Genomic DNA, 27,538 nt, shown 5'->3' with positions numbered 1-27,538 from the left:
TTTGGGGCTGTTAACACACACAGTGCTGTGAACATTTGTATACATTTTTTTTGTTTGAACCTGAGCTTCTGTTTCTCTGGGATAAATGCCCAAGAGTGCAGTTGTTGGGTTATATGGTAATCGCATGTTTAGTTTTGTAAGGGACCGAGACTGTTTTCCACGGTGTATGATCTTATTTATGATCTAGATTCTGTACATCCTTGCCAGCATTTGGTGTTCTCACTAATTTTTAGCCATTGTGATAGGTGTGAAGTATAGAAATATTTTCTTTTTATTGTGTGTTAACTGTGTACACCTTGTTAAGCAACCCGTCTCTAGAACTAAAGCCTTATGAAACGGTAGCTTTGTACCCATTTGAGCAATGACTCCTCATTCCTCCCTCTCCCAGCAATCACCATTCTACTTTGTCTCTATAAATGTAACTGCTCTGGGTACCACATATGAGTGGAATCACACAATATTTGTCCTTTTGTGACTGTCTTATTTCACTCAGCATAATGTCCTCAAGGCTCATCCATGTCATAGCATGTGTCAGAATTTACTTTTTAAGGTGGAATCATGTTCAGTCATGTGTATACACATTCATGTCACTTAACAATGGGGATGTGTTCTGAGAACTGCATCCTTAGGCAGTTTTGTCATTGTGTTAACAGAGTGTACTTACACCAACTTAGATGGTGTAGCCTAGTACATGCTGTGGCTATATGATGTGTTGCCTGTTCCTCCCAGGATACGCACTTGGACAGCATGTTACTGTATTGAATACTGTAGGTAATTGTAGCATGATGGTAAGTTGTGTATCTAAACATAGAAAAGGTACAGTAAAAATATAGTATAAAAGATAAAAAATGAGCCTGGGCAACATAATAAGACACGTTTTCTGCAAAAAAGTTAAAAATTCGGTGTGGTGGCATATGCCTGTAGTCCCAGCTACACGGGAGGCTGAGGCAGGAGGATCACTGGAGTCAAGGAGTTTGAGGCTGCAGTAAGCCATGATCACACTACTCAGTCCAGCTTGGGTGACAGAGTGAGACCTTATCTCAAAAAAAAAAAAAAGATGAAATATGTTACACCTATTTGGGGCACTTTGTAATTTATTACCTAGTATTATGTAGTATACCTAACTATATGTGCTATACTTTTACACAACTAGGCAACACTATAGGTTTGTTTACACCAGCATGGCCACAAGTATGTGAATAATGCATTGTGCTATGACATTATGATGGCAACAGTGTCACTAGGTGATAAGAAATTTTTAGCTCCATTATTGTCTTATGGGTCTACCATTGTATGTGCCATCCATCGTTGACTGAGACATTGCTATGTGGTCATGATTTTGACACATTTCCTCTATCCATTCATCTATCAATGGACACTTGAGTTGTTCCCACCTTTTGGCTATTGTGAATAATGCTGCTACAAACATTGGTGTACAATTGATATTCAAGTCCATGCTTTCAATTCTTTTGTGTATATACCTAGAAGAGGAATTGCTAGATCGTGTGGTAATTCTGTGTTTAATTTATTTATTTTTTTGGAACTGCCAATACTGTTTTCCACAGTGACTATATCATTTTACATTTCCACCAGCAACACAAGGGTTCCTATTTCTGTACTTTCTCACCAACACTTGTTGTTTTCTGTTTTTGTAAATAATAGCCATCATAATGGGTGAGTGAGCCAAGCCAGGAGAATCAGAGCCTGGCCACCAGATCTCTTCTCCCCAGTGACAGAGGCCTGAGACAGTTTCTTTGAGTCAGCTTTATAGTTTCTGAAGAACTAACACCTGATTTATGGCTACTTTTTGGCTAGTCCAAATGTGTTACACACTTGCTCCTTCTTTTGCTAACATGCAAAGAGGGAGGGAATGAAGTCTGCTGGGTCTATCAGGTGGTAGGAAAAGACTGGGATTATCCATAAGCATTTCTACCTTACTCAGTATCACCTTTGAGGTTGGTCAGTATCAGGGAATTAAGATGACCCTGTACCAGAGGGCTTAGGGAAAAATATCTTTGTTCTTTTTCTTTTGCTGATACATGTTTCCAGTATTTTTTTCAGGCTGAACATTGCCATCTTAGTTATTTAAAATGGTGCTCTCATATGTTCATTACAGGATTATCCATGATAGTAAAGACGGAATCAACCTAAGTGCCCATCAACTGTGGGTTGGATAAAGAAAATATGGTACATACAGACCATGGAATACTACACAGCTATAAAAAAGAACAAAATCATGTCCTTTGCAGCAAAATGGATGCGGCTGGAGGTCGTTATCCCAAGTGAATTATTGCAGGAACAGAAAGCCAAATACCGCGTGTTCTTGCTTATAAGTGGGAGCTAAACATTGGGTACACATGGACATAAAGATGGCAACAATAGACACTGGGGACTCCTAGAGGGAAGAGAGACAGAGGGATTCAAGGACTGAAAAACAACATGTTGGGTACTATGCTCGCTACCTGAGTGATGGGGTCAGTTGTACCCCAAACTTCAGTGTCGTGCAGTATGCCCATATAACAAACCCCTTAATCTAAAAAATTGAAATTATTAAAAATAAGAGATTAAAGATATTTTTAAAATAAAAAAGGTATATGCCAAATTGTATGTGTATGTTTGTTTGTATGCTAAGCAAATGAAACACCTTTCAAAATCCATCATGGTACTCAGACTTTTTTTAATTCCTCTACAGACAAAGAGTAGAATCTAAAGTTTGTAAGGCAGCCATCGACACATTTTGTTCTAATGTTAAAGAGCAACTCATCAAAATGGTAAGCTCACTGACATACATTTGTTGGTCTAAGATTTTTTTCACTAATCCTGTAGCAGCATATTGTTGTCTTAGAAAAGCTTGCATTTGCTGGCAGTATGGTAATAAACTCATTAGAACTATTCATATTCCACATAACTGTTTTTAAACTAAATGTGATACATGTGAAACTAAGTAACATTTACTTTTGGAAAATAATGTACATATGTATTTTTTGTTTTGTGTAGCTTGAAGAAAGCCAGATGTTGAAAAATCTGAAAAGGAAGAATGCTAAGGTAAATTATTTATGTGATTAGAGTCATAGAGTCAGACACAATACTAACATGTAGAGTTACGCGAAGACTTGACTCTGGGTTTACAGCCTTTAGAGTGTGAGTAGATTTCATAATCTTGTCAGGTTGATCTTGTGGTTGATATGGTTGGTTTTATTAATGCAAGGTAAGGACTGGGGATCCTAGTCACTTGTTTTCTAAGGCTGCACGAGTGTCAAAATAATTGTTTTTATAATTAAAGACAAATTTAAGCCTTTTATTAATGTCACAAAGTTAGCTTTAAAAAGACTACCAAGTCCAAAATGACCACTTATATGGATAAATATTAATACATATTTATTGCTTTGGGGGATGTCGAAAAGCACAACCTTTTAGAATAAAGAACTGTCCCAGGTAGGACAGCCTGGGAAGGATACTGGGTTAAGGGTCAGAAGACCTCATGTCTAGTCCTGGCTCTGCTGCTTCATTGCTATACCACCTATAAGCTGTATACCACTGGGTCTGCAGTGGGTGACAAGCCATCCAACACGAGAGTCTCCTTTGCTTACCTGGAAATGGTTGGACCAAATGACCTCTGAGCGTCAGAGGTGAATCCAGGAGTGGAAGTCCACCTCTACATTTAAAATAGAAGTGGACTTGAAATACATATGTTTTCCTTCCAGTGATTGCCAGCTCTGGGATGTTTTTGTTTTTCTTTCAGTTTTAATCTCTTACTGGTCATTTTTGCATTGCTTATTACCGAGTGGGAACATTATGAATGTCTAACAATGGAGTATTAGGTAGTCACTAAAAGTGACTGAATGGCTGAGATAATAAAATATGAAATATTTCTTTTAAAATACAGAGTGGATCACAACACTCCCCTGCTTTGACAGTTTCCTAGTGTGCCTAGATAAAATCTCCTCACTTTACAGGTCACAGGGTCCAGTAAAGACCTGGCCCCTGCTTTCCTTCCTCCGGTCTTTCTGAAGTAGATACCCCTGCTTTTCTTTTCCACAGTTCTCTCTTCTTTTCCTACATATCACAAGTTGTAACTACATACTCTTTCTATGTAATGTCTGTCTTCCCCATTAGACCAAAGTCTGTGATGGTAAGAATTGGGTCTGTCTTGTTTTCCACTGCAGTTCATTACCTGGTGGCGTATGTGGCAGGGCTCAAACAGTTACAAATTAATTTTAACACAAATGATTGTGTTACTTAGATGATTTCAGATATCGAAAAGAAAAGGCAGCGTATGATTGAAGTCCAGGATGAACTGCTTCGGTAAGATACTGTCAAATCCTGTTTGAGCACTTACCTAAAAGGATGTAATTATGGTGTGTCATTTAGGGGAGTGACACTTGCTGCTGTAATGTATTAAAGCCCCAGGTTATCTTCAAGCTCCGATACTCAGTGAAGGCAGGGTATGCTGCTTAGTTGCCCCACCTTTTGGCAAACGAGAATTCCACACTGATCTATCTCCACAGTTCTGGCCTTAAGAGATATAATGCCTAGATTCTAGAATTCAGCTGCCTGGGTTGAATTCTAGAATCTACGCATTAAACTACTTGAACTGCTTGGGTTGAACCCAAGCTCTGCCACTTACTGGCTGCGCAACCTTGACCAAGTTATTTAATGTCCCAGTGTCTCAGTTCCCTCTTTTGTATATAGGCATAATAATCATCATACCTATACTTCATCGAGTGTTGCAGAAATCAGTGAGTACATATATAGAAAGTGCTTCACAGGGACAGGCGCACACAATAAGTGCTGTATAAGTGTTGACAATTGTTGTTAATGTTGTTATTGTCGGAGGGTATGCCTTGGAGTGGCATGCATGTGAATCCACTCCCAAGTGTGGGCCAGGTGAACTTACCAGGCCCTGCAGGCCAGGGCTGCCCCCAATTTCTGGTTAGGAAGACTGGAGTGCACATCAGCTGTCAGCCCCCAAGTGTGTTTTGAGGCCAGGGCTGTCGTGAGAGCTAGAGGCTTGGTAGTAAAACAGTGCTAGATGTGCTGTCTGCTCCTGAGCTTAAAAATAGCTTGAGAAAGACAGTGATATTATCAGAAAAGAATGTGTGTAATTAAAAGTTGAAACTTTTAAAAACTCAGTCAAAACTAAGTTTTAAAAAAGAGTCTGCTAGGCTGGGTACGGTGGCTCACGCCTGTAATCCCAGCACTTTGGGAGGCCGAGGTGGGCAGATCACTTGAGGTCAGGAGTTCAAGATCAGCTTGGCCGACATAGTGAAACCCCATCTCAAAAATACAAAAATTAGCCAGGTGTAGTGGCGCATGCCTGTAATCCAAGCTACTCGGGAGGTTGAGGCACGAGAATCACTTGAACCTGGGAGGCAGAGGTTGCAGGGAGCCGAGATCGTGCCAGTGCACTCCAGCCTGGGTGACAGAGTGAAACTGTGTTTCAAAAAAAAAAAAAAAAAGAGAGAGACTGCCACAGGAGTTTAAGCGGGAGAAAGCAGTTGTATAATCTGTTGGTTTCTAAATTGAGTCTCTGGACAGGTGCTGGCCTATGGTAAGGTTTTCACTGACCCAGGCCAAAATAAGAAAACTAAAGGTAAATATAATAAGCTAACATTTACAAGCCTCCTATGTGGCAGGACACTTTCCTAAATGCTTTCTATGCTAACTCCTCATCATCACAGTCCTATAAGTGCTTATAGCTACAGTCAGGCCGTACCTGGTTACACGTATCTTCAGTGTGAGACTACTGAGACATGTTTATTTATTTTATTTATTTTTGAGACAGAGTCTCGCTCTGTCGCCCAGGCTGGAGTGCAGTGGTGCTATCTTGGCTCACTGCAAGCTCCGCCTCCTGGGTTTGCACTATTCTCCTGCCTCAGCCTCCTGAATAGCTGGGACTACAGGCGCCCGCCACCGCGCCCGGCTAATTTTTTTTTTGTATTTTTAGTAGAGATGGGATTTCACCATGTTAGTCAGGATGCTCTTGATCTCCTGACCTCATGATTCACCCACCTCGGCCTCCCAAAGTGCTGGGATTACAGGTGTGAGCCACCGCGCCCAGCCTGAGACGTATTTTAAAGACTGACTTTTGTTTCTTTTCCAGATATAAATTTAGAAATTGAGAAGTGTATTTTGAAAAGGCATAATAAGAAAAACTATGGTATATCATTATTTTAACTTGCCATATGAAAACCTAAGGCACAGGGAGGTAACTTGCCCACGGGTGCAGCCCTAGGAAGTCAGGGAGCCAGGATTCACTGTCAGCTGACTGACTCCAAATCCAGCACTCCTGACCATGGCTGCCAGTTCAGTAGTGAGTTTTCCCCAGCGCTGCATTTGTTCAGTGTAAAGAATCGTTAAAGAAGACTTCGTGGCTCACTCCTGTAATCCCAGTGCTTTGGGAGGCTGGGGCGAGTGGATCACTGAGGTCAGGAGTTCGAGACCAGCCTGGCCAACATGGTGGAACCCCATCTCTACTAAAAATACAAAACTTAGCCGGACGTGGTGGTGGGCGACTGTAATCCCAGCTACTCGAGAGGCTGAGGCAGGAGAATTGAACCCGGGAGGTGGAGGTTGCAGTGAGCTGAGATCACGCCACTGCACTCCCAGCCTGGGTGACAGAGCAAGACTGTCTCAAAAAAACAAACAAAAAAGATGTTTTTATGAAATTATATTAGAGAATCGTGTTTTATATATTTGGCAAAATACAAAATTTGCCACCTTTGCCCCTCATTTTTTTGTTGGTCCATAAAACCCAAGTTATTCCTTTTTATTTTATAGATGAAGAAAGCCACTGAGAGATGAAACAGTTTGCCCCAAGTCACACATTTTCATCCAGGCACTGACAGTCTTCCACTGGTTTTATTAGACTTTGGAAAGTGGACAAGATTGGATAAGAGGAAGGAGCACTGGGAGGGCTTTTTGTCCGTGGTTTCTGTTAGACTGTAGTGCCTGGGTCCTCTGGCACGGGCCTCTGAGTGTTAGCCAAGCATACATTTGATCCAGTAGTTTCCAAGACTCGAATGGCTTGATGAATTTCAACATTTATAAGGAATATTCTTCTGTGGATGTCACTGCTAATTATTAATCATGCATTGTATTTCAGAGATTTTTTTCCTGCATTTAAACTGAAACCCAGAATCTTTTACATATTCATAGTTTCAGAGCCAAAGCAAGTCATCTAGTTGGCCAGCCCCGGTTCTTCACACTCGCTCAGCGTACTTACAACCTCAGTTTCACCACGATAGGCTGGTACATTTTATTATATGTCACTTATTTTTGTTTTAGGTTAGAGCCACAGCTGAAACAACTACAAACAAAATATGATGAACTTAAAGAGAGAAAGTCTTCCCTTAGGAATGTGGCATATTTCTTATCTAATTTAAAACAGCTTTATCAAGATTATTCAGATGTTCAAGCAAAAGAACCAAACATAAAGGAAACGGTAACTCCAATTTTACTTTTTACCATGCTTCAGAAGATGATTGCGGGAGGGCCTTTTCATGCTAGAGTATCAGAAGCTTTGGGGAAAGACAAATGCAGATACAGAATTACAGAGTCCACCTAAAATAGTATCACTATAAGCCAGTGAAACTTCATTATATCAGCACTTTTCTTAGCTACTTAATGAAGGCTGGAGGAGTAATGTCCAGAATTGCTGATTTGTGTAAGGTATTTTCACTCAGACAGCTGAATTTCATCAAGGGAAGTTTTTATTCTGTGTATAAATCTCAATTGAAAAATTACACTCTGCTGTGTTACAGCTTTCATTCATATAAGACCATTCAGCCATGTTTGAAAGACCAGCCTCTTCTGTTTAGCCCATGTTCACAGCATCTTTTGCATATGAAAAACAAGCTATTTTCCCATATAAGTGGTAGGTAGGATTTCAGAAGTTAAGAAATAGGCCAGGTGTGATAGCTCTCACCTATAATCATAGCACTTCGGGAGGCTGAGGCAAGTAGATCCCTTGAGCCCGGGAGTTCAAGACCAGCCTTGGGCGATATGGTGAAACCCCATCTCTACTAAAAATACAAAAACTAGCCAGGTGTGGTGGTGCATGCCTGTAGTCCCAGCTACTCAGGAGGCTGAGGTGTGAAGATCGCTTGAGCCTTGGAGGTCCAGGCTGCACTGAGCTGTGATCGCACTACTGCACTCCAGCCTGGGTGACAGAGCTAGACCTTGTCTCAAAAAAAAAAAAAAAGTTAAACATTAAAAAGGAATATAATGGGAAAACAAATTTATTGTTTTAATACATTTTGTAGTTGCTTCTGGATTTTTACTGCAGACTTGCCATCTGCCTCAGATTAATAGAAATGTTTAAGTTCTAGGAAAGAAATTTGTATTTGTATGCCCTAATATAATTTTATATAAAATATGTACATATAATTATATGTAATGTATACATATTTTATGATCAGATTTGTATTCACTTCTAAATTCAATGTTAAGGTTTTGACACTGATCTAAGTTAATTTTCCTGAGCCTAAGGTTTGTTTATATATTAGAGATCTGGAAATAGAATGCTTTTAAAGGTATTTTTTTTAATTACCTAACTAGTCCAAAGCTTATGATTTGGAGTTTGGTTACTAAATTTGGGGAAGTTATCTGTGGCATTGATTCAGCTTGAACATAATACTTTGGTTAAAAGCGAGGTTTAGTGTCTCTGCCTTGTCTGGAACACACCACTGGATGAGCATCCTGTTCTTGGTGTGACCTCAGTGCCTTCGTGCACTCCTGTTGTAGTAACTGTCCCTTTTGCCTTATTGAGTATAGATATTTGGGCATATGTCTTACTCTAAACGTTTAGTGACAAATGTGACTTCTTCCCCTTTATCCCTCCCTAGAGCAGGTGCCCATGGGAGCTTGAACACATTAGTTTGTCAAATATTTGTATAAAATTCCATTATCATGTGTGTGGTAGTCACAGCATGACAGCTTTTCTGCTGTCATCTTAAAGACGATATTAAACAGAGACTATCAAAGTATGATAAAATTCTGTAAGAGGAATTTAATCATGCACCCTTAGATACAATTTGCAGCTGGAAGTTTGACTTTAATTATTTCAAAATCATGAGTTGGATATTGTGTTTTATGTTGGGTTTGTATTCTAATTTTAACTTGAATCATTAAGAACATTTGGATTGGCAACCATTGAGACATTTAATTGATTCTCCCAATAAATAATTTCTTGAGATGATAGATTTGGGTTTTTTTTTTTTCTTAAGAACTTTTATGGATCTGGTGTTCTCATTCCATTAGTTCTTTCAGTTAAAGTAAAACCTATCTTACAGTTTTCTGTGTTTTAAAATAGACATGATATCAAGCACATTCTACACAGCACGAGCAGACTTGCCCAAACCAAGCCTTGACGTGTCCCAGACATGATTTCCTGTCTTCAGTAATAGAGATGATACAGTTCTTTGAATCAGCTGGTCTTCTGGGATAAGAAGATCAGGTCAAGCTTTGCAGAGCAGCTCCCTAGCAACTTTGTGATCAATTATGTTCTAAGGGAAATGGATTAAAACCAATTGTCTTAATGATCCTAGTTAAAAATGAGAGTAGTAGTAGTTAATGGAAAGCTCAATTAGAATTTGCACTGGTCATAAGATTGGGCTATGTAAGGACAAGGTTACGAGTTTTTGATATTGCTAATTATATACATTATTTTCTTTCAACAGTATGATTCATCCAGCCTTCCAGCTCTGTTATTTAAAGCAAGAACACTTCTGGGAGCCGAAAGCCATCTGCGAAATATCAACCATCAGTTGGAGAAGCTCCTTGACCAGGGATGAGAAGAGCAGTCTACTAAAATGTGCCCATAGGAAGACTAGTCTCATGCTGTTACCTTCTGAAAACTGTACGTTTATAAATAAATTGTTTTGCAAAGAAGTTATGGCCTACTTAGAATCTAAAATTTGTTATTCAAATTAAATGGCTGTGAACAATGTTAAATAGCATCAGTTTGTCCAATAGTTTTAAAGGCCATAATCATCTTTTCTGGTTAATATCTTGAGTAATTTTAGAATGTTGACACCTTAATCAGTCCCAGATATGAACTGTAATAAACTTGTAAAATTAAGTTGATGTGAACATAATTTTGATTAATTAATAAGGTGATTTCTACTGAATTTAAGTACACCAAAGCTAATTTTTAATGAAATTGGTTTACAGAAAAAACAAAAACTGGAAAGCAAAGTGATAAAACTTAGTTTATATAAACAGGTTGAATGATACATTTATCAAATCTCACAGACATCAGGCAAATTATAGCCTGGTGACAAAAGTGCCCATAGTGAATTATTCTTGTAATACTTCTATAATTAGTTCATCAGGAATTTCATCCACTTCACTGTTATAACTGAGAAGACTGTTCTCTGCAGCTTCAGCTAATTCAGCATCTTCAGTAGCTTCTAAAAAATAAGCATCATCAATGCCATTATCCCAGACAGCATCAGCAGATGCACCTGTTGACAGCCTGCTAGGTGAGGGTTTATGAGGATTCTGGGTTTCATTGCTCCTAGTTTCATCTGCTTCATCTCTTGTAAACTCTTCTTCCTTTATTTCAGTGGTGAAGGGAGAGAAAGTGGGATAGGAAAATATTTACTCAGGATATGTGATTTAACCATATACTCTATATTGAAGTAAGGTATTAAGTGACAGATACTAAAGTGAATATGCTGGAGGAATGCTGTCTCTGATATCTCACCGTGGGAATGAGTGCACTGATTCAAACATTGCTGCACTGAAGCTCAGACACACTTGAAACTCCAAATTTGAAATTACCTACAATTCTGTGCACATACTTTTCAATATTCCCCGATGGAGGAAGAGCAAGGGTGGATTTAATTTTTTTAACAAGTGGACAGTCCAGCTGAAGACAAATCAGAAGATAAATTTGCTATCTTGTCAATGGACTTAGTACCTATGCTTTAAATTTTAAAGTATTTGGCAAATCGTAAACATGGATTGCAAAAAGATTAAAAACAGTTGCCAAAATATGACTGGATTGTATATTACGTAATAGTATAGTATCAATTATTTTACCATAGAATGTCTTCAGTATAAACATTTAGTTGATCCACCCAATACATTATTTATGTAAAGAATGTCCTTATTCAGTGCAGTGGCACATGCCTGTAATCCCAGCTACTTAGGAGGCTGAGACAGGAGGACTGCTTGAGGCCAGGAGTTTGAGACCAGCCCGGGCAACATGATACCCCCCTCTCATTAAAAAAGCTACAGAATGTCTTATTCTTTCAGCTACGTGCTTAAATATTAGATAAAGGGTTTTGATGTCTGCAGTTTCAGAGTCTCAAAAATAAGAATGCATATGTATACAGTAGAGGGAGAAAACGAATGTTGCCAAATGCTAACAAATGGCAAATCTCAATGAAGGACAGACAGCAGAGTTCCTTATTGTACATTTCTGTAGGTTAGACCTTTATAATAAATTTAAAATCAGGTGACCAATGAAATAAGATGATCAGTGCAATAGAAAAGCAGGTATAAATAACACCAACTGGTAATTTAAAATATCTTTTATAAACAAAAGATGAAGCAGGAGAGGCAAAATGTTAACTGAAAACTAAGTGACAGCTACATGGGTGTTCATTATGTATCTTACTTTAAAAAGCTATGTCCAAGTAGTGGTAATACTGACCAATGGTACTTTCAACTTGGCATTTTTGAGGTGTTACTAGATAGATAAGCGGAAAAAGTAGCTTAAATATCCACTGCAACCACAAATAGCGAAATCACAATCCAGACCAACAAGGGTGATGTAGTCCTCTTCCTCTGGGAGACAAAGTTTATTTTTTAAAATTTACTTTGTTCTTGGTTATTTCAAAACACATTTTAACCTGGTATTTTGCCAGCGAATCTGGCTGTCAGTTATTTTATGTCCAGCTCTTGCAGACCAAGAATGGAATTTCCACCATTTCAAATGTATGGAGTTTTTTCGAGAGACGTGTTAAGACTGAGTAGATACCAGATTCGGTTTTCTAGAATATAAACCCAATCACTTGTTCTGCTTGTAGCAGGTAACTTCTTTTATTCTAACCATAACACTATAAAGGAAAAAGCTGACAGATGTGACCAAAAACACTAAAACAAGAACTAAAATTTAAAAGTAAAATATGTCAAAAAGAGTACTTAAGTTACTACAAAAAAGTTATAGAAAAATGGATGGAGGACAGGTAAAGGGACTTCATTATAGAAATATTAATAGTGAATCTGAAAAAAGTTCATTAAAGAAAGGCAAATTAAAACAACTGAGGTACTGCATTTTGCCTACCAGATTGGTAGTGATTCAAGGTAAACAAGCACTGCTGGCAAAGTGTGAGGTAATAGGTGCTCTCATAAATTATTTGTGGAGGTCTAATATCCTATACTTTTTATGAAGAGCAATTTGATAATAGGTACTAAAAATATTTGTGATATTTTAAGTAGAAAAAAACTGAAATAGTATGTGTGCTATCACTTCAAAAAAAAAATGAGCATATATAAATTCTCGAAGGTACGTGCCAAAACATTTGTATCATTTATTTCTGGTCAAATGAGTAAAGAAGATTCTTTCCTCTTGCTTCTTATGTATTTCCTAATTTTATGTATTTTCTTTTTTTTTTTTTCTTTTTTTTTTTTTTTGAGGCAGAGTCTCACTCTATCTCCCAGGCTGGAGTGTAGTGGCATGATATCAGCTCACTGCAACCTCCACCTCCCAGGTTCAAGGGATTCTCCTGCCTCAGCCTCCTGAGTAGCTGGGATTATAGGCATAGGCCACTACACCTGGCTAATTTTTCTATTTTTAGTAGAGATGGGGTTTCTCCACGTTGGCCAGGCTGGTCTCAAACTCATGACCTCAAGTGATCTGCCTGCCTCGGCCTCTCGAAGTGCTGGGATTACAGGCCTGAGCCACTGTGCCCGACCTAATTTTATGTATTTTCAATTCATTCTATAATGCATGTCAATTATTTGGGTAAATAAAAAATATTTAAGAGAAAAATGTTGGTTTGACAACCTGGTAATTAACCTACCAAAATTAAAACTGAATATGCCCTTTGACACAATTCTACTTCTAGAAATTCATCCTACAGATACCGATATTCAAAGAAACACAAAGATGGGAATTTTGTTACTTTGAAAAGCAAAATATGGGAAACTTCTTAAATGTCTGGGACTGATTAAACTGTACACCTTCTGAAGCAGCAGTAAAAAAAAAAAAAGGTTTGTATTATCAGATATGTGCTGAAATGGGAAAATCACTACAATATATTCCTATAATACAGTCATAAGTGAAAACAAGGTACCAAATGGGTTTCAAAACTATTTGGACACTACTCATGGCTCAGGTATACTACTGTACCAAGAACTCCCTGGTAAGGAGAAAGACACCAAAATCTGTACTTACCTCTTTGAAAAGAAACAGGAGACATACTTCAGCAGGTAATGGGAAACCTGAATCAGAAAGATAGCAAAACTATTACATATTATAGCTATCTAATTTTTACTTTGTGGTAAATGTAAAAATTAGTAACTTACAGTCAGATTTGAAGTTTTCTGCTTTACATACAGGGTCATGACATTTTTGATACCAAACTTCATTTTTCAGATCAACCAGAATCCTTTATGTTTAAAAAAAAAAAAAAGTAGTATTAATACCAAGACTGGGTAGAAAACAAAATCCAGCTGCATGCTGTTCCAAGAACTATGCCTAAGACTTGAAGATGGAGAAAAATTAAAAAGTAAAAGGATAAAGATAGATATATACCAACCAAAACGGTGATTGCCAAAAATCACACAAAATGAACTGCAGGGCAAAGAGTAGATACTGACGAAAGTTCCCCCAGGAAGATATAACAATCCTCAACCTGTACTCACCAAATAACACAGCTGCAAAATATGTGAGCAAAAATGGACAGGACCACAATGATAAACACATCTACCATAAATCAAGGTTTTTAAAAAACATATTCTCGGTTGGGCGCGGTGGCTCACACTTGTAATCCCAGCACTTTGGGAGGCCGAGGCGGGCGGATCACGAGCTCAGGAGATGGAGACCACGGTGAAACCCCGTCTCTACTAAAAATACAAAAAAAATTAGCCGGGCATGGTGGCGGGCGCCTGTAGTCCCAGCTACTCGGAGAGGCTGAGGCAGGAGAATGGCGTGAACCCGGGAGGCGGAGCTTGCAGTGAGCCGAGATCGCGCCACTGCACTCCAGCCTGGGCGACAGAGCAAGACTCCGTCTCAAAAAAAAAACAAAAAAAACAACAACAAAAAAACCATATTCTCAGTAATTTATAGATCAAATAACCACAAAAAAGGTCCAATAAGGATACAGAAAAAAATGAATGACAAAAAGCAATTAAGAAGTTTGATCTAATAGGTAAATATGAAGCAGCTCTTTATAAAACCAATTCCATGCTAGCTATAAAGTGAATTTTATCAAATTTAAAATCATCGCTTCAAACAGAACACATTATCTGAGCACAAAGCAAATTTTAGAAATAAAAGATAACTAATAGAAATCCGTAATTGGAAATTAAGAACAACTTGAAACAACCAATGGTTCAAGGAAAAATCGTGGAAATTAGAAAATGCTTAGACCTGAGTGGACTGGAAGTGTACATATTAAAATATGTGAAATGCAGCTAAAGTGACCTTTAGAAGGTAATTTATAGTCTTAAAATCTTGTGTTATGAAAGAAGAATAGCTAAAGATACATGGATTAAGTAACTAATGTGGAAAACAACGAACTGAATAAACCCTAATAAAATAAAAGGCAGGTGGCCAGGTGCGGTGGTTCACACCTTTAATCCCAGCACTATGGGACGCCAAGGCAGGTGGATCACGAGGTCAGGCATACGAGACCAGCCTGGCCAACATAGTGAAACTCCATCTCTACTGAGAATACAAAAAATTAGCTGGGCCCACGTGGTGGGGGGCACCTGTAATCCCAGCTACTCAGGAGGCTGAGGCAGGAGAATCGCTTGAACCTGGGAGGCAGAGGTTGCAGTGAGCCAAGCTGGTGCCACTGTGTTCCAGCCCGGGTGACAGTGTGAGACTCTGTCTCTAAATAAATAAATAAATAAATAAATAAATAAATAAATGGCAGGAAGTCATAAAGAGCCAAAAGTAAAAAGAATCAACGAGGCCTATATTTGAAGAAAATGAAATCAGGGTAAAATTGATTTAAAAATAAGGCAAAGACACAAATGTTATTAGAAATTAAATGCATCATATGTTTTTAAGAAAACATTGTGAACAACTTTTGTCAGTAACTTTGAAAATTTTTGTAAAATAAAGTACTATATAAAAATAAACTAAGCAAACTTAAAAAGCAACAGAAAACCGAAGCAATCCTATAATCACTAAAATTCTTAAAGATTTGATTAAATAGTTTAAAATTTTCCCACATTTTACAGAAAAGGAAGCAAGATGGTTAACATTCCCCGTGGCAGTCGGTGAGGTGTGGGGTGGGGAGGTGGTAAGGGACCTGCACCCAGGAGCAAAAAAAGGCAGGTGACTTAAGTCTAATCTTTCCTTAAACATTCTAGTAACAGAATTCCCAATTAATGGGCTAAGGCTGTGGCTCCCAAACTGTACACTAAAGTGCCCCAGGCACTGTAGGATATTGAAATATTTCCAGAAAACACAGTGATACTTGACATTTCTTGAGCAATCAGAAAACTCCTTGCTTGCAGTTCACATGTTCAATGTGACATTGCACTTCATTCCTTTCATTTATGCTCTATCTTTGTAGAGCTGGGCTTTGGGGTGTGGTTGTAATAAAAAGCACCATTAACATCAAGCCAGGCGCGGTGGCACATGCCTGTAATCCCAGCACTTTGGGAGGCCAAGGTGGGTGGATCACAAGGTCAGGAGTTCGAGACCAGCCTGGCCAACATGGTGAAACCCCATCTCTAATAAAAATACAAAAAAAATTAGCCAGGCATGGTTGGGGGCACCTGTAATCCCAGCTACTCAGGGGGCTGAGGCAGGAGAATTGCTTGAACCCAGGAGGCGGAGGTTGCAGTGAGCCGAGATCGCACCACTGCACTCCAGCCTGGGTGACAGAGCAAGACTCCATCTCAAAAAAAAAAAAAAAAAGCACCATTAACATCAATGGAGAACAAGGTATGAGTTGGGCAGGGTGGTGTCTAATCTGATTCCAGGGTTTAAGAGTGCATACATAGGCCTGGTGAGGTGGTTCACACCTGTAATCCCAGCATTTTGGGAGGCTGAGGTGGGAGGATAGCTTGAGGGCTGGAGTTCGAGGCCAACCTGGGCAACAGAGGGAGACCCTATCTACAAAAAATTTAAAAATTAACCAGCCATGGTGGCACACATGTAGTCTAAACTACTCGAGAGGCTGAAGCAGGAAGATCGCTTAAGCCCAGGAGATCGAGGCTGCAGTGAGCTGCTGCACTGTGCCCTCAAGCCTGGGCCATGCCACTGCCCTCAAGCCTGGGCGACAGGGCGAGACCCTGTCTCAAAAAAATGAAAAAATGGAGACTATACATCCCATTAATAAGTAATAGTATTTAAGAATGAAATAAGTTTTTGTTTTTTTTTTTTTTTAGTTTATGGATACTATTATTCAAACTGCTACTAAACTGTTCAGACATAAACACTTATCAAGTTGTTTGAAATTCATTACCACAGCTCGGGTATTTCTTTCGGCCTCAGAGAAAATGTGAACAAACAAAGACACCAGGGGAACCATGAGCCAAGAAAATCTGGGAACTTCTGGACCAAATGCTAGGAGTTCAGTCCTTACCTACAGAATGCTCTTTGTAGGACATTTCTGACTTTAGAATTGCATTTGGTAAATAAGTCTGGAATCGATGCATTATGAGGCACGCTTTCCGGAAATGTCACCCAGCTATGCAACTTGAGTGTAAAATGCAGGTGATTCACAACCTTGGTGCTTCATGCTGTGTGCACGGATTGCTCACTCCTGCCTCGGGTTTCCACCTGAGTCAGAAAGAGCAGGAAGGGCCAGGGGAGCCGGGCCAGATGCCCCGGGCCTTGCTCTGCCCCATTTGTGCCTTTTCATTCCTTGTATTCCTACATTATTAGTAAAGCTTGATACTGGGCAAGATTTCTGATTTGTGTGGATGTAATTCGATTATCCAATCCTCAACTTCATTAGTAATTGGGGAAATTCCCAAGAAAACTACAATATTGTTTCATATCTGCCAGATGAGCAAAACCAATTTTTTAATCCTAACAATACTGAAGTGTTGGTGAGAATATGGAACAGTAGAAGAATCTCAAAACACTGCTGGCAGGACTATAAACTGGCACATCCATTTGGGAAAACAATTTATGATCTAGTAAAATTAAATATGTACATATTCCATGACACAGCAAGTCCACTTTGAGAAACTCTAGCACGTGAATACTAGGTGATATGTATAAGAAGGTTCCCACCTTCATGGTTTATAATAGCAACCCAAATGTCCACTGTGGGAAAACAGATAAACTGTGGCATATTTACATTTATATACATGGCATGCTGCACAATAATGACACAAATAAGCAACAGCTACATGCTGCGACATGGGTGAAAATCACAGATATGCTACTGCAAGGCCAGGGAAAGGATGCGATTCAAAAACAAGCAAAAGAAAACACTGTATTGTTTATGGCCGGGCATGGTGGCTCATGCCTGTAATCCCAGCACTTTGGGAGGCCAAGGCAGGCAGATCACTTGAGGTCAGGAGTTTGAGACCAGCCCAGCCAACTGGTGAAACTCCGTCTCTACTAAAATTGCAAAAATTAACCAGGCATGGTAGCACACACTTGTAATCCCAGCTACTTCGGAGGCTAAGGCAGGAGAATCACTTGAATCAAGGAAGCGGGGGTTGCAGTGAGCTGAGATCATGCCACTGCACTCCAGCCTGGGCAACAGAGTGAGATTCCGTCTCAGAAAATAAAAAAAAGTGTGTTATCTACACTTTTGTATGTATGATATATTCTACGGTTAAAAAACAGAATAGATTATGGAGACATAATACAAGGTGTTGTGATCACCATGTGATAATGATTTTTTGGTAAGTTAATATGCATAGAGCAAAGAATAGAAGATACGTCAACTGATAGCTGCAGTTACACCCCGGCTGTGGCACTGTATCTCCTTCATGTTTTCTGCGTTATAGCTTTGTGTATTGAGCATATAGTTTTTGCAAGCTTTTTTAAAACTGAATTAATCTACGTATATCAAGTATGGCACTGAACCATGCTACCCAATGTGTCTCCAGCTTCCCAGCAAGAGCTTCCCCATCATTTCCCCATGTCCAGCACACAGGCCGCATATGCTTGAGGATACGGGAGTTGCTTTGACATGAAATAAAAAACAGCAAAATTTCTCACATCATAACTGATAACTACTGGCTATCTATCTCTATTCTAATCACATCCTTTTAGGTTTTAAAGTTCTATTTCTGGCTTTACTTCATCCTTTACTTTCCCTCCTCTTCCCATGGGCATTTTAAAGAAAATCTCTAAAACAGGGCCTGGCATATATAGCAAGCATTCAATAAATACTAGTTCCCTCAATACCACGCTGTGTCTTGAATGAGTTAACACAATCCTAGCTCCAGCTCTTAACACTGAGGAGATCCCTTCTTGAGCAAACCTGCGCACTTTCAACGTAGAGTCCGTAAGGTGGCAGTGGCCAATGGCAATAGGAAGGAGAGGCATGCTTCCCACCCTCACTGCTCCCCGCCCACGGCCTTCTCCCAGCCCTACTCAACCCCACCTTTGTCCTCTCCAGATACACTAAGGGGTTATCTTAGCAAATAAAGTACACACAAAGCTGACATGCTAGAAGCAATGCAATAATCACAACATTTAAATTAAATATCATGTAATGCTAACCATATACAACAAATAGAAATTTAATACACAGCCGAGCGCAGTGGCTCACACCTGTAATCCCAGCACTTTGGGAGGCTGAGGCGGGTGGACCACAAGGTCAGGAGTTCGAGACCAACCTGGCCAACATGGTGAAACCTTGTCTCTACTAAAAATACAAAAATTAGCTGGGTGTGGTGGCAGGTGCCTGTAATCCCGGCTACTTAGGAGGCTGAGGCAGGAGAATTGCTAGAACCTGGGAGGCAGAGGTTGCAGTGAGCCGTGATCGTGCCACTGCACTCCAGCCTGGGCGACAGAGCAAGATTTCATCTTGGAAAAAAAAAAGAAATTTAATACAACTAAATTTATTTTTAAAACAAAATAGTTTTCATATTCTCAACTTTATTTAAAAGTTATAAACATTTAAAATCTAATAATATTGGTTAAATACACAGAAATCATTAATATTACTTACATTATATTATTACTCTTATGGGCTCTTCCAATGTTTTCACACCACCGATATTTACAAATATCATAAACCAGTAATTCTTCTGGGAAAAAGTAGTTCCAACGCCGAATTCCTAAAATGCAAATAATGTTTCTAAAGCTACTATCACTCTATCATATAACAGTTAACAAAGGATGAGATTAACTTTACCTCCTTTAATGCCATCTTTATTCACCAAAGAAAGAACAAAATGATCAACTTCAGGATAGGGAGAACACTGAAAACCTTCAATGGTTTCTACTGCAACAGAGAGAATGGTTTATAAATTACAATAGCTGAAAGTTAAGAAGTTAAATTTTGATTAAATGTTGTTGAGTACAATTATGGGTTTTGCAATCTCTCAGCCTTCCCTCACTTTTTGCAATTTCAGTCAATTCATGTTTGTGACACTATAAGGAAGCAGGTAAAATTCAAACCTCTCAATTAGGTCAAATGTTAACTACTTTCATAAAAAGCATTTGAAGTAATTTCAGCTGCTGTCTTCATTTTGGCAAAGAGAAAGGCAGTCCCTCACGTGCAGGACAGGCCTAGCTCCATCAGCCCGGCTTTGGTGTTGCCATGCGCTAGCATGGCTCGCCTCCCTCAGCCTGGGCATTCTCCTGTGAACACAGGCAATCTCACAGAACTTCAGCAACAGATAAGGCCCCTGTGGTCATGAGGACTCAAGGCACAAAGATAACCACTCTGTAATCATGTTCAAACACAGACAAAACAGGAACATCTTCCAAACCACAAAAATGACCGACACCCCCGATCCCAGCTAACATAAGCAACTGCTGTTTTTTTTGTTTGTTTTTTAACAAATTACAGTGTTAATTTCTATTCTGATTTCCTTTCAGTTTTACTAAGAAAACCAGTCCTAGAATTGTCCCTGACAACACCCAACGCAGAACAAACCCCAAGCTTCCTGGTATACTCCCTCAAACCACCCATTCCAAGCCCAAATCCAATCCTCCCAGTCCTTTCCAACCCCCTCTTCCCCAGATGCCCCACTTTACGGAAGTTGCCCATGGTGTGTGCTCACCATTGCTCTCCTGGCAATACACTCAGCTGACCTGCTACAGGTGTGTGCCCTGAGACCTTTAGCTGGAAGGTACTGACAATCCAATTACATTTTCTATCTAAAAAGCTACTGTAGTAATTTAGAATGACCAATTTAAAATATCATTTAATTTTTTTTTTTTTTCTTGAGAAAGAGTCTCGCTCTGTCGCCCAGGCTGGAGTGCAGTGGCGCGATCTCGGCTCACTGCAAGCTCGGCCTTCTGGGTTCAAGCAATTCTCCTGCCTCAGCCTCCTGAGTAGCCTGGATTACAGGCATGCAACACCACGCCTTGCTGATTTTTGTATTTTTAGTAGAGATGGGGTTTCACTACGTTGGTCAGGCTGGTCTCGAACTCCTGACCTCATGATCCACCTGCCTTGGCCTCCCAAAGTGCTGGGATTACAGGCGTGAGCCACCGTACCCAGCCAGTATCATTTAATTTTTAAGGACAAGAATCTAGTTTGCTTTAAATGAAGTTTATGTTTCACTTACTAAAATAATATATATAATTGGAGAAATATTGGAAAATATATTAATGTGGAAATGTGAGAAGCAGACTCTAAATCAATGTCTATAAATACAAATAAGACAGAAGAAAATAAACCTAAGAAAATGTTATCCATATTTTAAAGCTCGTAATCATACCATACACATCATTTGAGACTAGTTTTTCTTTTAACATCACAAATGGGTGTTTTCCACATTATAAAGGCTTCATAAATTTAAATTTAACAGCTAGAGGATTTCATAGTATATAACCAATTCAATTTTGTTGTACATTTAGATTGCTGCCAGTTTTTTGCTATTATAAATAACAATATACGAAAATATGTGTATAAAAATGTTTACTGGAGGGTTTATGTAAGAAATCTTTGAAAAAAACACTCTATGTTCTTCAGCAGAGGAATGGGTAAGTTATAACAGAGCTGTACCATGAAAAACTATACAACCATTAAAAGACTGAGGAAGGTCTCTCTCTATATATAGGAAATATAGGAAAAGCTCTTCTAGGTTAAACAGCAAATGATTGCAGTGGTTACCTGCCTTTGATCATGGACAGAAGAGTGAAAAAGAACTTTACGTTTTCATTTTGTTAACCTACATTATTTTTGTAGTTTTTTGAAAAACACCATAAAATGAAAATTAGTGAATAATACTTTTTTTTTTGAGACGGAGTCTCACTCTTGTCACCCATGCTGGAGTGCAATGGCACGATCTCAGCTCACTGCAACCTCCGCCTCTCAGGTTCAAGCAATTCTCCTCCTCAGTCTCCTGAGTAGCTGGGATTACAGGCGCCCACCACGCCCTGCTAATTTTTATATTTTTAGTGGTTTCACCATGTTGGCCAGGCTGTTCTCAAACTCCCGAACTCAGGTGATCCGCCCGACTCGGCCTCCCAAAGTGTTGGGATTAGAGGCATGAGCCACCGTGCCCAGTGAATAATACTTCTTAATCAACATCTTTCTCATACTTTTTCCATTTGAGATAGAAACCCTGAAGTAGATTACTGATTGATTAATTGATTAATTGATTGGTTGAGGCAGGGTCTGATTCTGCTGCCCAGACTGGAGTGCAATGGCACCATCAAGACTCACTGTAGCTTCAACCTCCTGGCCTCAAGAGATCCTCCTGCCTCAGCCTCCTGAGTGGCTGGGACTACAGGCGTGCACCACCATTCCTGGCTAATTTTTGGATTTTTTGTAGAGACAGGGTTTTGCTAAGTTGCTCAGGATTGTCTCTAACTCCTGGGCTCGAGTGATCCTCCCGCCTCAGCCTCCCAAAGTGCTGGAATTACAGGTGTGAGCCACTGTGCTTGGCTAGAGGTAGTTTTTGAAAGATCAGTGATTATGAATCCTTAACATTGAAGATTTTAAAGGCAAAACAGATTCTGTATCCTTACATTTTGATAGGAAATTATTTTTTTAAAATTACCTGAAGTAGCTGGGTGCAGTGGCTTGCAGCTGTAACCCCAGCATTTTGGGAGGCTGAGGCAGACAGATCGTTTGAGCCCAGGAGTTCAAGACCAGCCTGGGCAACATGGTGAAATCTCATCTCTACTAAAAATGCAAAAATTAGCTGGGCGTGGTGGTGTACACCTGTAAACCCAACTACTCCAGAGGCTGAGGCAGGAGATGGCTTGAGCCTGGGAGGAGGAGGCTGCAGTGAGCCAAGATCGCACCACTGCACTCCAGCCTGGGTGACAAAGAGAGATGCTGTCTCAAAAAGAAAAACAAACATCAAAAAATTTACCTGAAGTGCCGATACTGTTAAAATATCCAACTCCTTTTTGTTTATTCTGAGATGGGTCACATGTAAGAATTCGTAAAGTATCTGAGAACCTGAAGGAGAAATAGGTAAAAGAAACAAAGCACCATTACACTGGAACTAACAAGGCCTGGCTACAGAAAGGACACTGAATTCCTAAGAGTTCCTCATTAAAATCCTTTGTTCAGCAGATAATTGTTCTAGGACATTTATGCCACATTTGCCCACAAAACCACAAACCCTACACATATAAAAAAATATGATTTGTCAATTAAAGAAAATAATTTTTTTAAAAGAGTAGGTTGGTGATTACTTACAATACTATCCTTAATTACAGAATGGATCAGGGGACTCTAGGACTGCTGAAGCCCTGTGTCCATGGTTTCATATCTGCGGATTCAACAAACCGCTGATCAAAAGTATGTTTTTTAAAAAACAATAAAAGTAGGCCAGACGCAGTGGCTCACGCCTATAATCCCAGGACTTTGGGAGGTTGAGACAGGCCGATCACTTGAGGTCAGGAGTTTGACACCAGCCTGGCCAACAGAGTGAAACCCCATCTACTAAAAATACAAAAATTAGCCGGGCATAGTGGCAAGCGCCTGTAATTCCAGCTACACGGGAGGCTGAGGCAGAAGAACTGCTTGAACCCAGGAGGCAGAGGTTGCAGTGAGCTGAGATTGCACCACTGCACTCCAGCCTGGGCGACAGAGTGAGATTCCATCTCAAAAAAATAATAAGTGAAAATAAAAAATAAAAAATAAAAAACAATAAAAATAATACAACTTAAAAACAATACAGTATAACAACTATATAGGATGTGGACTATATTAGGTACAGGTAATCTAGAAGGATTTACAGTATTATATAGGGAGGATGCGTGGGGGTTATGTGAAAATAGTACATCCTTTTATGTCTGCAGATTTTTGTATCCACAGGGGTCTTGGAATAATAATCACCCACAGACACCAGAAGACGACTATATAACTCTATTCACCAAACATAAAGAGCCTTTGAATTTTTTGTTACAACAATTTTAGAGATGGGACTTATAGGAAGAAATGAAGAAAGAAGGAGGGGTGAGAGCAAAGGGGAAAAACAGATTAAAATTAATGGAAAGAAAAGGTACATTCATAACCATAAAGGATTTAGCCTTCATTTCAAGAAGTAAAATACCTGGTATTTACTTGGAATACACAAAAGACAAGGTAACTGTATTCAGTAGAAGAACCCTCCACCTCTGTAAGATTCATATTTAAACTGCGAAAGAAACGAGATTGGGTAGTCGGGAGATTACCTGCACTTCAGGCTGCAGTTGCTTTTCCCATATGAGCTAGAACTAACAATGTTGCTCTTCGCACTTCTCCATACATGGCAGAAAGAATGTGACCTTATTCTGGTGCCAACAGGGGGTGGCAGGAATTATACAATTTTTACACTCCTGCTATTGCACTTTGCACTTTCAGAATCTCGGATACTACTACTGCTACCAACAACATTCACTGAGCAGATGTCACGGGCTGGGCACAGCTGTACATGTTTTATGTGCAGTTTTAACTTTTTAAATCCTCTCAACAACTCCATAAGATAGGTGTTAGTATCATTTCCATTTAAAAGTAGGAAACGCAGACCTTACTTCTGAAACATGTTAGTAAAAGAACTCAGAGTACAAATATATATATATATATATATGAAGAAAAACAATCCATCTTCCACCCTCCTGGGTAACGGGTGTTAACTGTGTAACCTGATACAACTATCCCTACAGCAATGTATTTTAGACAATTACTAAAATTAATTTCTAGAGAATTTTTCCTTAAAATTATATTTAAGTGGCCAGGCACGGTGGCTCACACCTGTAATCCCAGCACTTTGGGAGGCCAAGGTGGGCAGATCACTTGAAGTCAGGAGTTCAAGACCAGCTTGCCCAACATGGGGAAACCCCATCTCTACTAAAAATACAAAAATTATCTGGGCAGGTGGCACGCACCTGTAGTCCCAGCTACTTGTGAGGCTGAGGCAGGAGAATCGCTTGAACCTGTGAGGCAGAGGTTGCAGTGAGCTGAGATTGCACCACTGCACTCCAGCCTGGGCCACAGAGCAAGACTGTCTCAAAAAAAAAAATTATATTTAGAAAGGCAAAAGGAAAAGAATTATGGCAAGTTGATGGTAATTTAGTCTGAAGCTTAACCATGTTTTGGGCTGAAAAAGTTGCCAGCCTAGAAAAACACGGAATGAAGGCAAATACAGTAAGTCCTCACTTAATGCCATGGATAGATTCTTGGAAACGGCAACTCTAAGAGAAATGACATCTAGCAGGTCTTTGAATAATGTTGTTTTGTTCAACATCATTTCCTTATAACAGCTCCCCAACCTTTCTGGCACCAGGGACCGGTTTCCTGGAAGACAATCTTTACATGGGTGGGGCAGGGGCAAGGTGGGCTGGTTTCAGGCTGAAACTGTTCCACCGCAGATCATCAGGCATTAGATTCTCATAAGGAGTGTGCAACCTAGATCCCTCCCATGTGCAGTTCCCAGCAGGGTTTGCACTCCTATAAGAATCTAATGCCACTGCAGAGCTGGCAGGAGGTGGAGCTGAGGTGGGAAGGTGGTGTTGCTCGCTCGCTCACCTACTGCTCACCTCCTGCTGTGGGGTCCAGTTCCTAACCACAGACCACTGGTCTGTGACCCAGGGACCACTGCCTTATAACATGGATGAGAAAAACAACTGGATTCATCATACATCACTGTGTTTAAAGTTCAGTTTCCAATAACTTATCAACATCAAATGAAGACTTACTATAGTATTTCTGTTGAAAGATGGCTTTCACAGATTTTATTTTTATTTATTTATTTATTTTAGTTTTTAGCAATGGGGTCTCACCCTGTCAACCAGGCTGAGTGCAGTGGTGCATTCATAGCTCACTGCAGCTTTGAACTCCTGGGCTCAAGTGATCCTCCTACCTCAGCCTCCTGGGTAGCTGGGACTACAGGCACGTGCTACTATGCCTAGCCAACATTAATACTTTTAAAAAATGATCAAAACATGGGAACCTAAAGGTTCAACAACAGAACTCACAATAAATTCCAGAGTGTCAATATAATGGAAATTTACATAGGCATTAGAAGTTTTATTTACAATTAATTGTTGGCAAATTCTTAAATATTCATAAAATCAAGTAAAAAAAAACAAATGACAATCATTTAAATAATAATCTTAGAATATTTTTTGATTAAAGGAGCTATACAAATTATATGTATGTGCATACATGAAAAGAAAATGAGACATTTTAATAGTAAAATATTTCCAAATGCAATACCAGTAGTACTGTTTTCTTCTTTACAGAAGTGATAATCATTTTAGAAAAATTGGAAAATATACTAAATATAATCCTAAAAAGATACATTGAGAAAATTAAGTGTTCAAATATACATTTTACTATTATCTTTTAGCTAATGGAGAAAAGAGAAAAGTTAACTTAGAACTGTAAGAACTGGCTGGGCACAGTGGCTCACGCCTGTAATCCCAGCACTCTGGGAGGCCGAGGTGGGTGGGTCACCTGAGGTCAGGAGTTCGTGACAAGCCTGGCTAATGTGGTGAAACCCCAACTCTACTAAAAATACAAAAATTAGCCGGGTGTGGTGGTGGGCACCTGTAGTCCCAGCTAATTGGGAGGCTGAGGCAGGAGAATGGCGTGAACCCGGGAGGCAGAGGTTGCAGTGAGCCAAGATAGCGCCACTGCACTCCAGTCTGGGCGACAGAGCGATACTGTGTATCAAAAAAAAAAAAAAAAAAAAAGAGCTGTAAGAACTGACTTTTTCTTAAGGTAGAATGAATTTAGATGATTTATATTTCAGTAATATACAATGCTATTCACTGTTTAATAAATATTCATGAATACAAAATGGTTTGATGCTGCTACTACATACCTGACATTGCTCACCAAAGAAGAGAGAAAATACTGATATGCATCAGAAACATCTTTTGACTGTATAGGAAAAAATCTGTTATCTTCAGTAACCTCCAAAGCCACACGCTTTCCTATTTTTGATGATTTATAAAGCCGAAAGTTTCTATTTCTTGTATAAACTCCTACATCAAAAATTGATAAAACAACATGAAAGCATGTTTTCTGTTATTAGTTTTATAGTCAGCAAATATTAAATTTTTATATAGCATTAGTAAAAAAATAAATTTCTATATATAGCTGTAAACAAAATAAAATTAAAGCACTATAGCACTATACAAATTAAAATAAATTGCAGTCAGCATGGAGGAATGCCACATTCTGAAATAGCAAACTCGATTATTCTCCAGCAATTCTGCAACTGAAACAAATGGAAAAGCTGGATGCAGGTATTGGAAAGTCTGAGACAACCAGAGAGCTTCCAAGACAGTGAGGCTGTGCGGTGCTAAATTCCAGAGAAAAGGAAAGGACCAAGACCAACGAATATCTAGAATAAATCTAACAAATACGGATAAGATTTCTATTCAGTAAATTATACAACATTATAGGGAAACAGTAGAGAATACCTAAGTAAATAGATGGGCCTACCATGTGCATAGATTGGAAGACTCAATATTATAAAAATGTCAATTCTCCCCAAGTTGATCTACAGATTCAAGGCAATCCAAATAAAAATTCTGGCAGGATTTTTTTTGTGTAAACCGGCAAACTGACTCTAAAATTTAACTGGAAGTGCGAAAGGTCAAGAATATCCAAGAAATTTCAAAGAACAAATTTGGAGGAATTGTTTTTCCTAAAGACTTACAACAAAACTATATTAGACCGTGTGGTACCTATCTAATATCTAAAACTATACTAGACAGGAATAGATCAATAGAACAATGCAGCAGAAC

At 39.3% G+C, this 27,538-nt stretch overlaps 2 protein-coding genes across 9 annotated transcripts in view; one reads left to right on the top strand and one right to left on the bottom strand.

The window, feature by feature from the left end:
- CENPU (centromere protein U) overlaps positions 1 to 11,000 on the top strand; it is a 40,488-nt gene extending 29,488 nt beyond the window's left edge. Inside the window, exons 9-13 of one of the 3 annotated variants that reach the window (XM_004088572.3) lie at positions 2,693 to 2,771; positions 2,998 to 3,045; positions 4,244 to 4,305; positions 7,288 to 7,444; positions 9,681 to 11,000. In XM_004088572.3, the coding sequence (XP_004088620.1) occupies positions 2,693 to 2,771; positions 2,998 to 3,045; positions 4,244 to 4,305; positions 7,288 to 7,444; positions 9,681 to 9,794 (460 nt within the window). In that variant the 3' untranslated portion in view covers positions 9,795 to 11,000. Of the gene's footprint in view, positions 1 to 2,692; positions 2,772 to 2,997; positions 3,046 to 4,243; positions 4,306 to 7,287; positions 7,974 to 9,680 lie in introns of those variants that run through there. The other 2 variants (XR_001116129.1, XM_030816377.1) reach the window with 2 other exon arrangements.
- PRIMPOL (primase and DNA directed polymerase) overlaps positions 10,131 to 27,538 on the bottom strand; it is a 44,309-nt gene continuing 26,901 nt past the window's right edge. For 5 of the 6 annotated variants that reach the window (XM_003271478.4, XM_030816374.1, XM_030816375.1 and 2 more), the window contains 7 exons: positions 26,608 to 26,770; positions 22,663 to 22,751; positions 19,521 to 19,610; positions 19,335 to 19,443; positions 13,540 to 13,622; positions 13,409 to 13,455; positions 10,137 to 10,557 (listed from right to left, as the gene is read on the bottom strand). In XM_003271478.4, coding sequence (XP_003271526.1) covers positions 10,300 to 10,557; positions 13,409 to 13,455; positions 13,540 to 13,622; positions 19,335 to 19,443; positions 19,521 to 19,610; positions 22,663 to 22,751; positions 26,608 to 26,770 — 839 coding nt within the window. In that variant the 3' untranslated portion in view covers positions 10,137 to 10,299. Of the gene's footprint in view, positions 10,558 to 13,408; positions 13,456 to 13,539; positions 13,623 to 19,334; positions 19,444 to 19,520; positions 19,611 to 22,662; positions 22,752 to 26,607; positions 26,771 to 27,538 lie in introns of all 6 variants that reach the window. The other variant, XM_012508176.2, reaches the window with a different exon arrangement.

The sequence above is a fragment of the Nomascus leucogenys genome, chromosome 7b (assembly GCF_006542625.1).
Source record: "Nomascus leucogenys isolate Asia chromosome 7b, Asia_NLE_v1, whole genome shotgun sequence".
NCBI classification, from domain to species: Eukaryota; Metazoa; Chordata; class Mammalia; order Primates; family Hylobatidae; genus Nomascus; species Nomascus leucogenys.
Note: the sequence above shows the minus strand (reverse complement) of the source record. Positions and strands in the feature narration are given on the sequence as shown.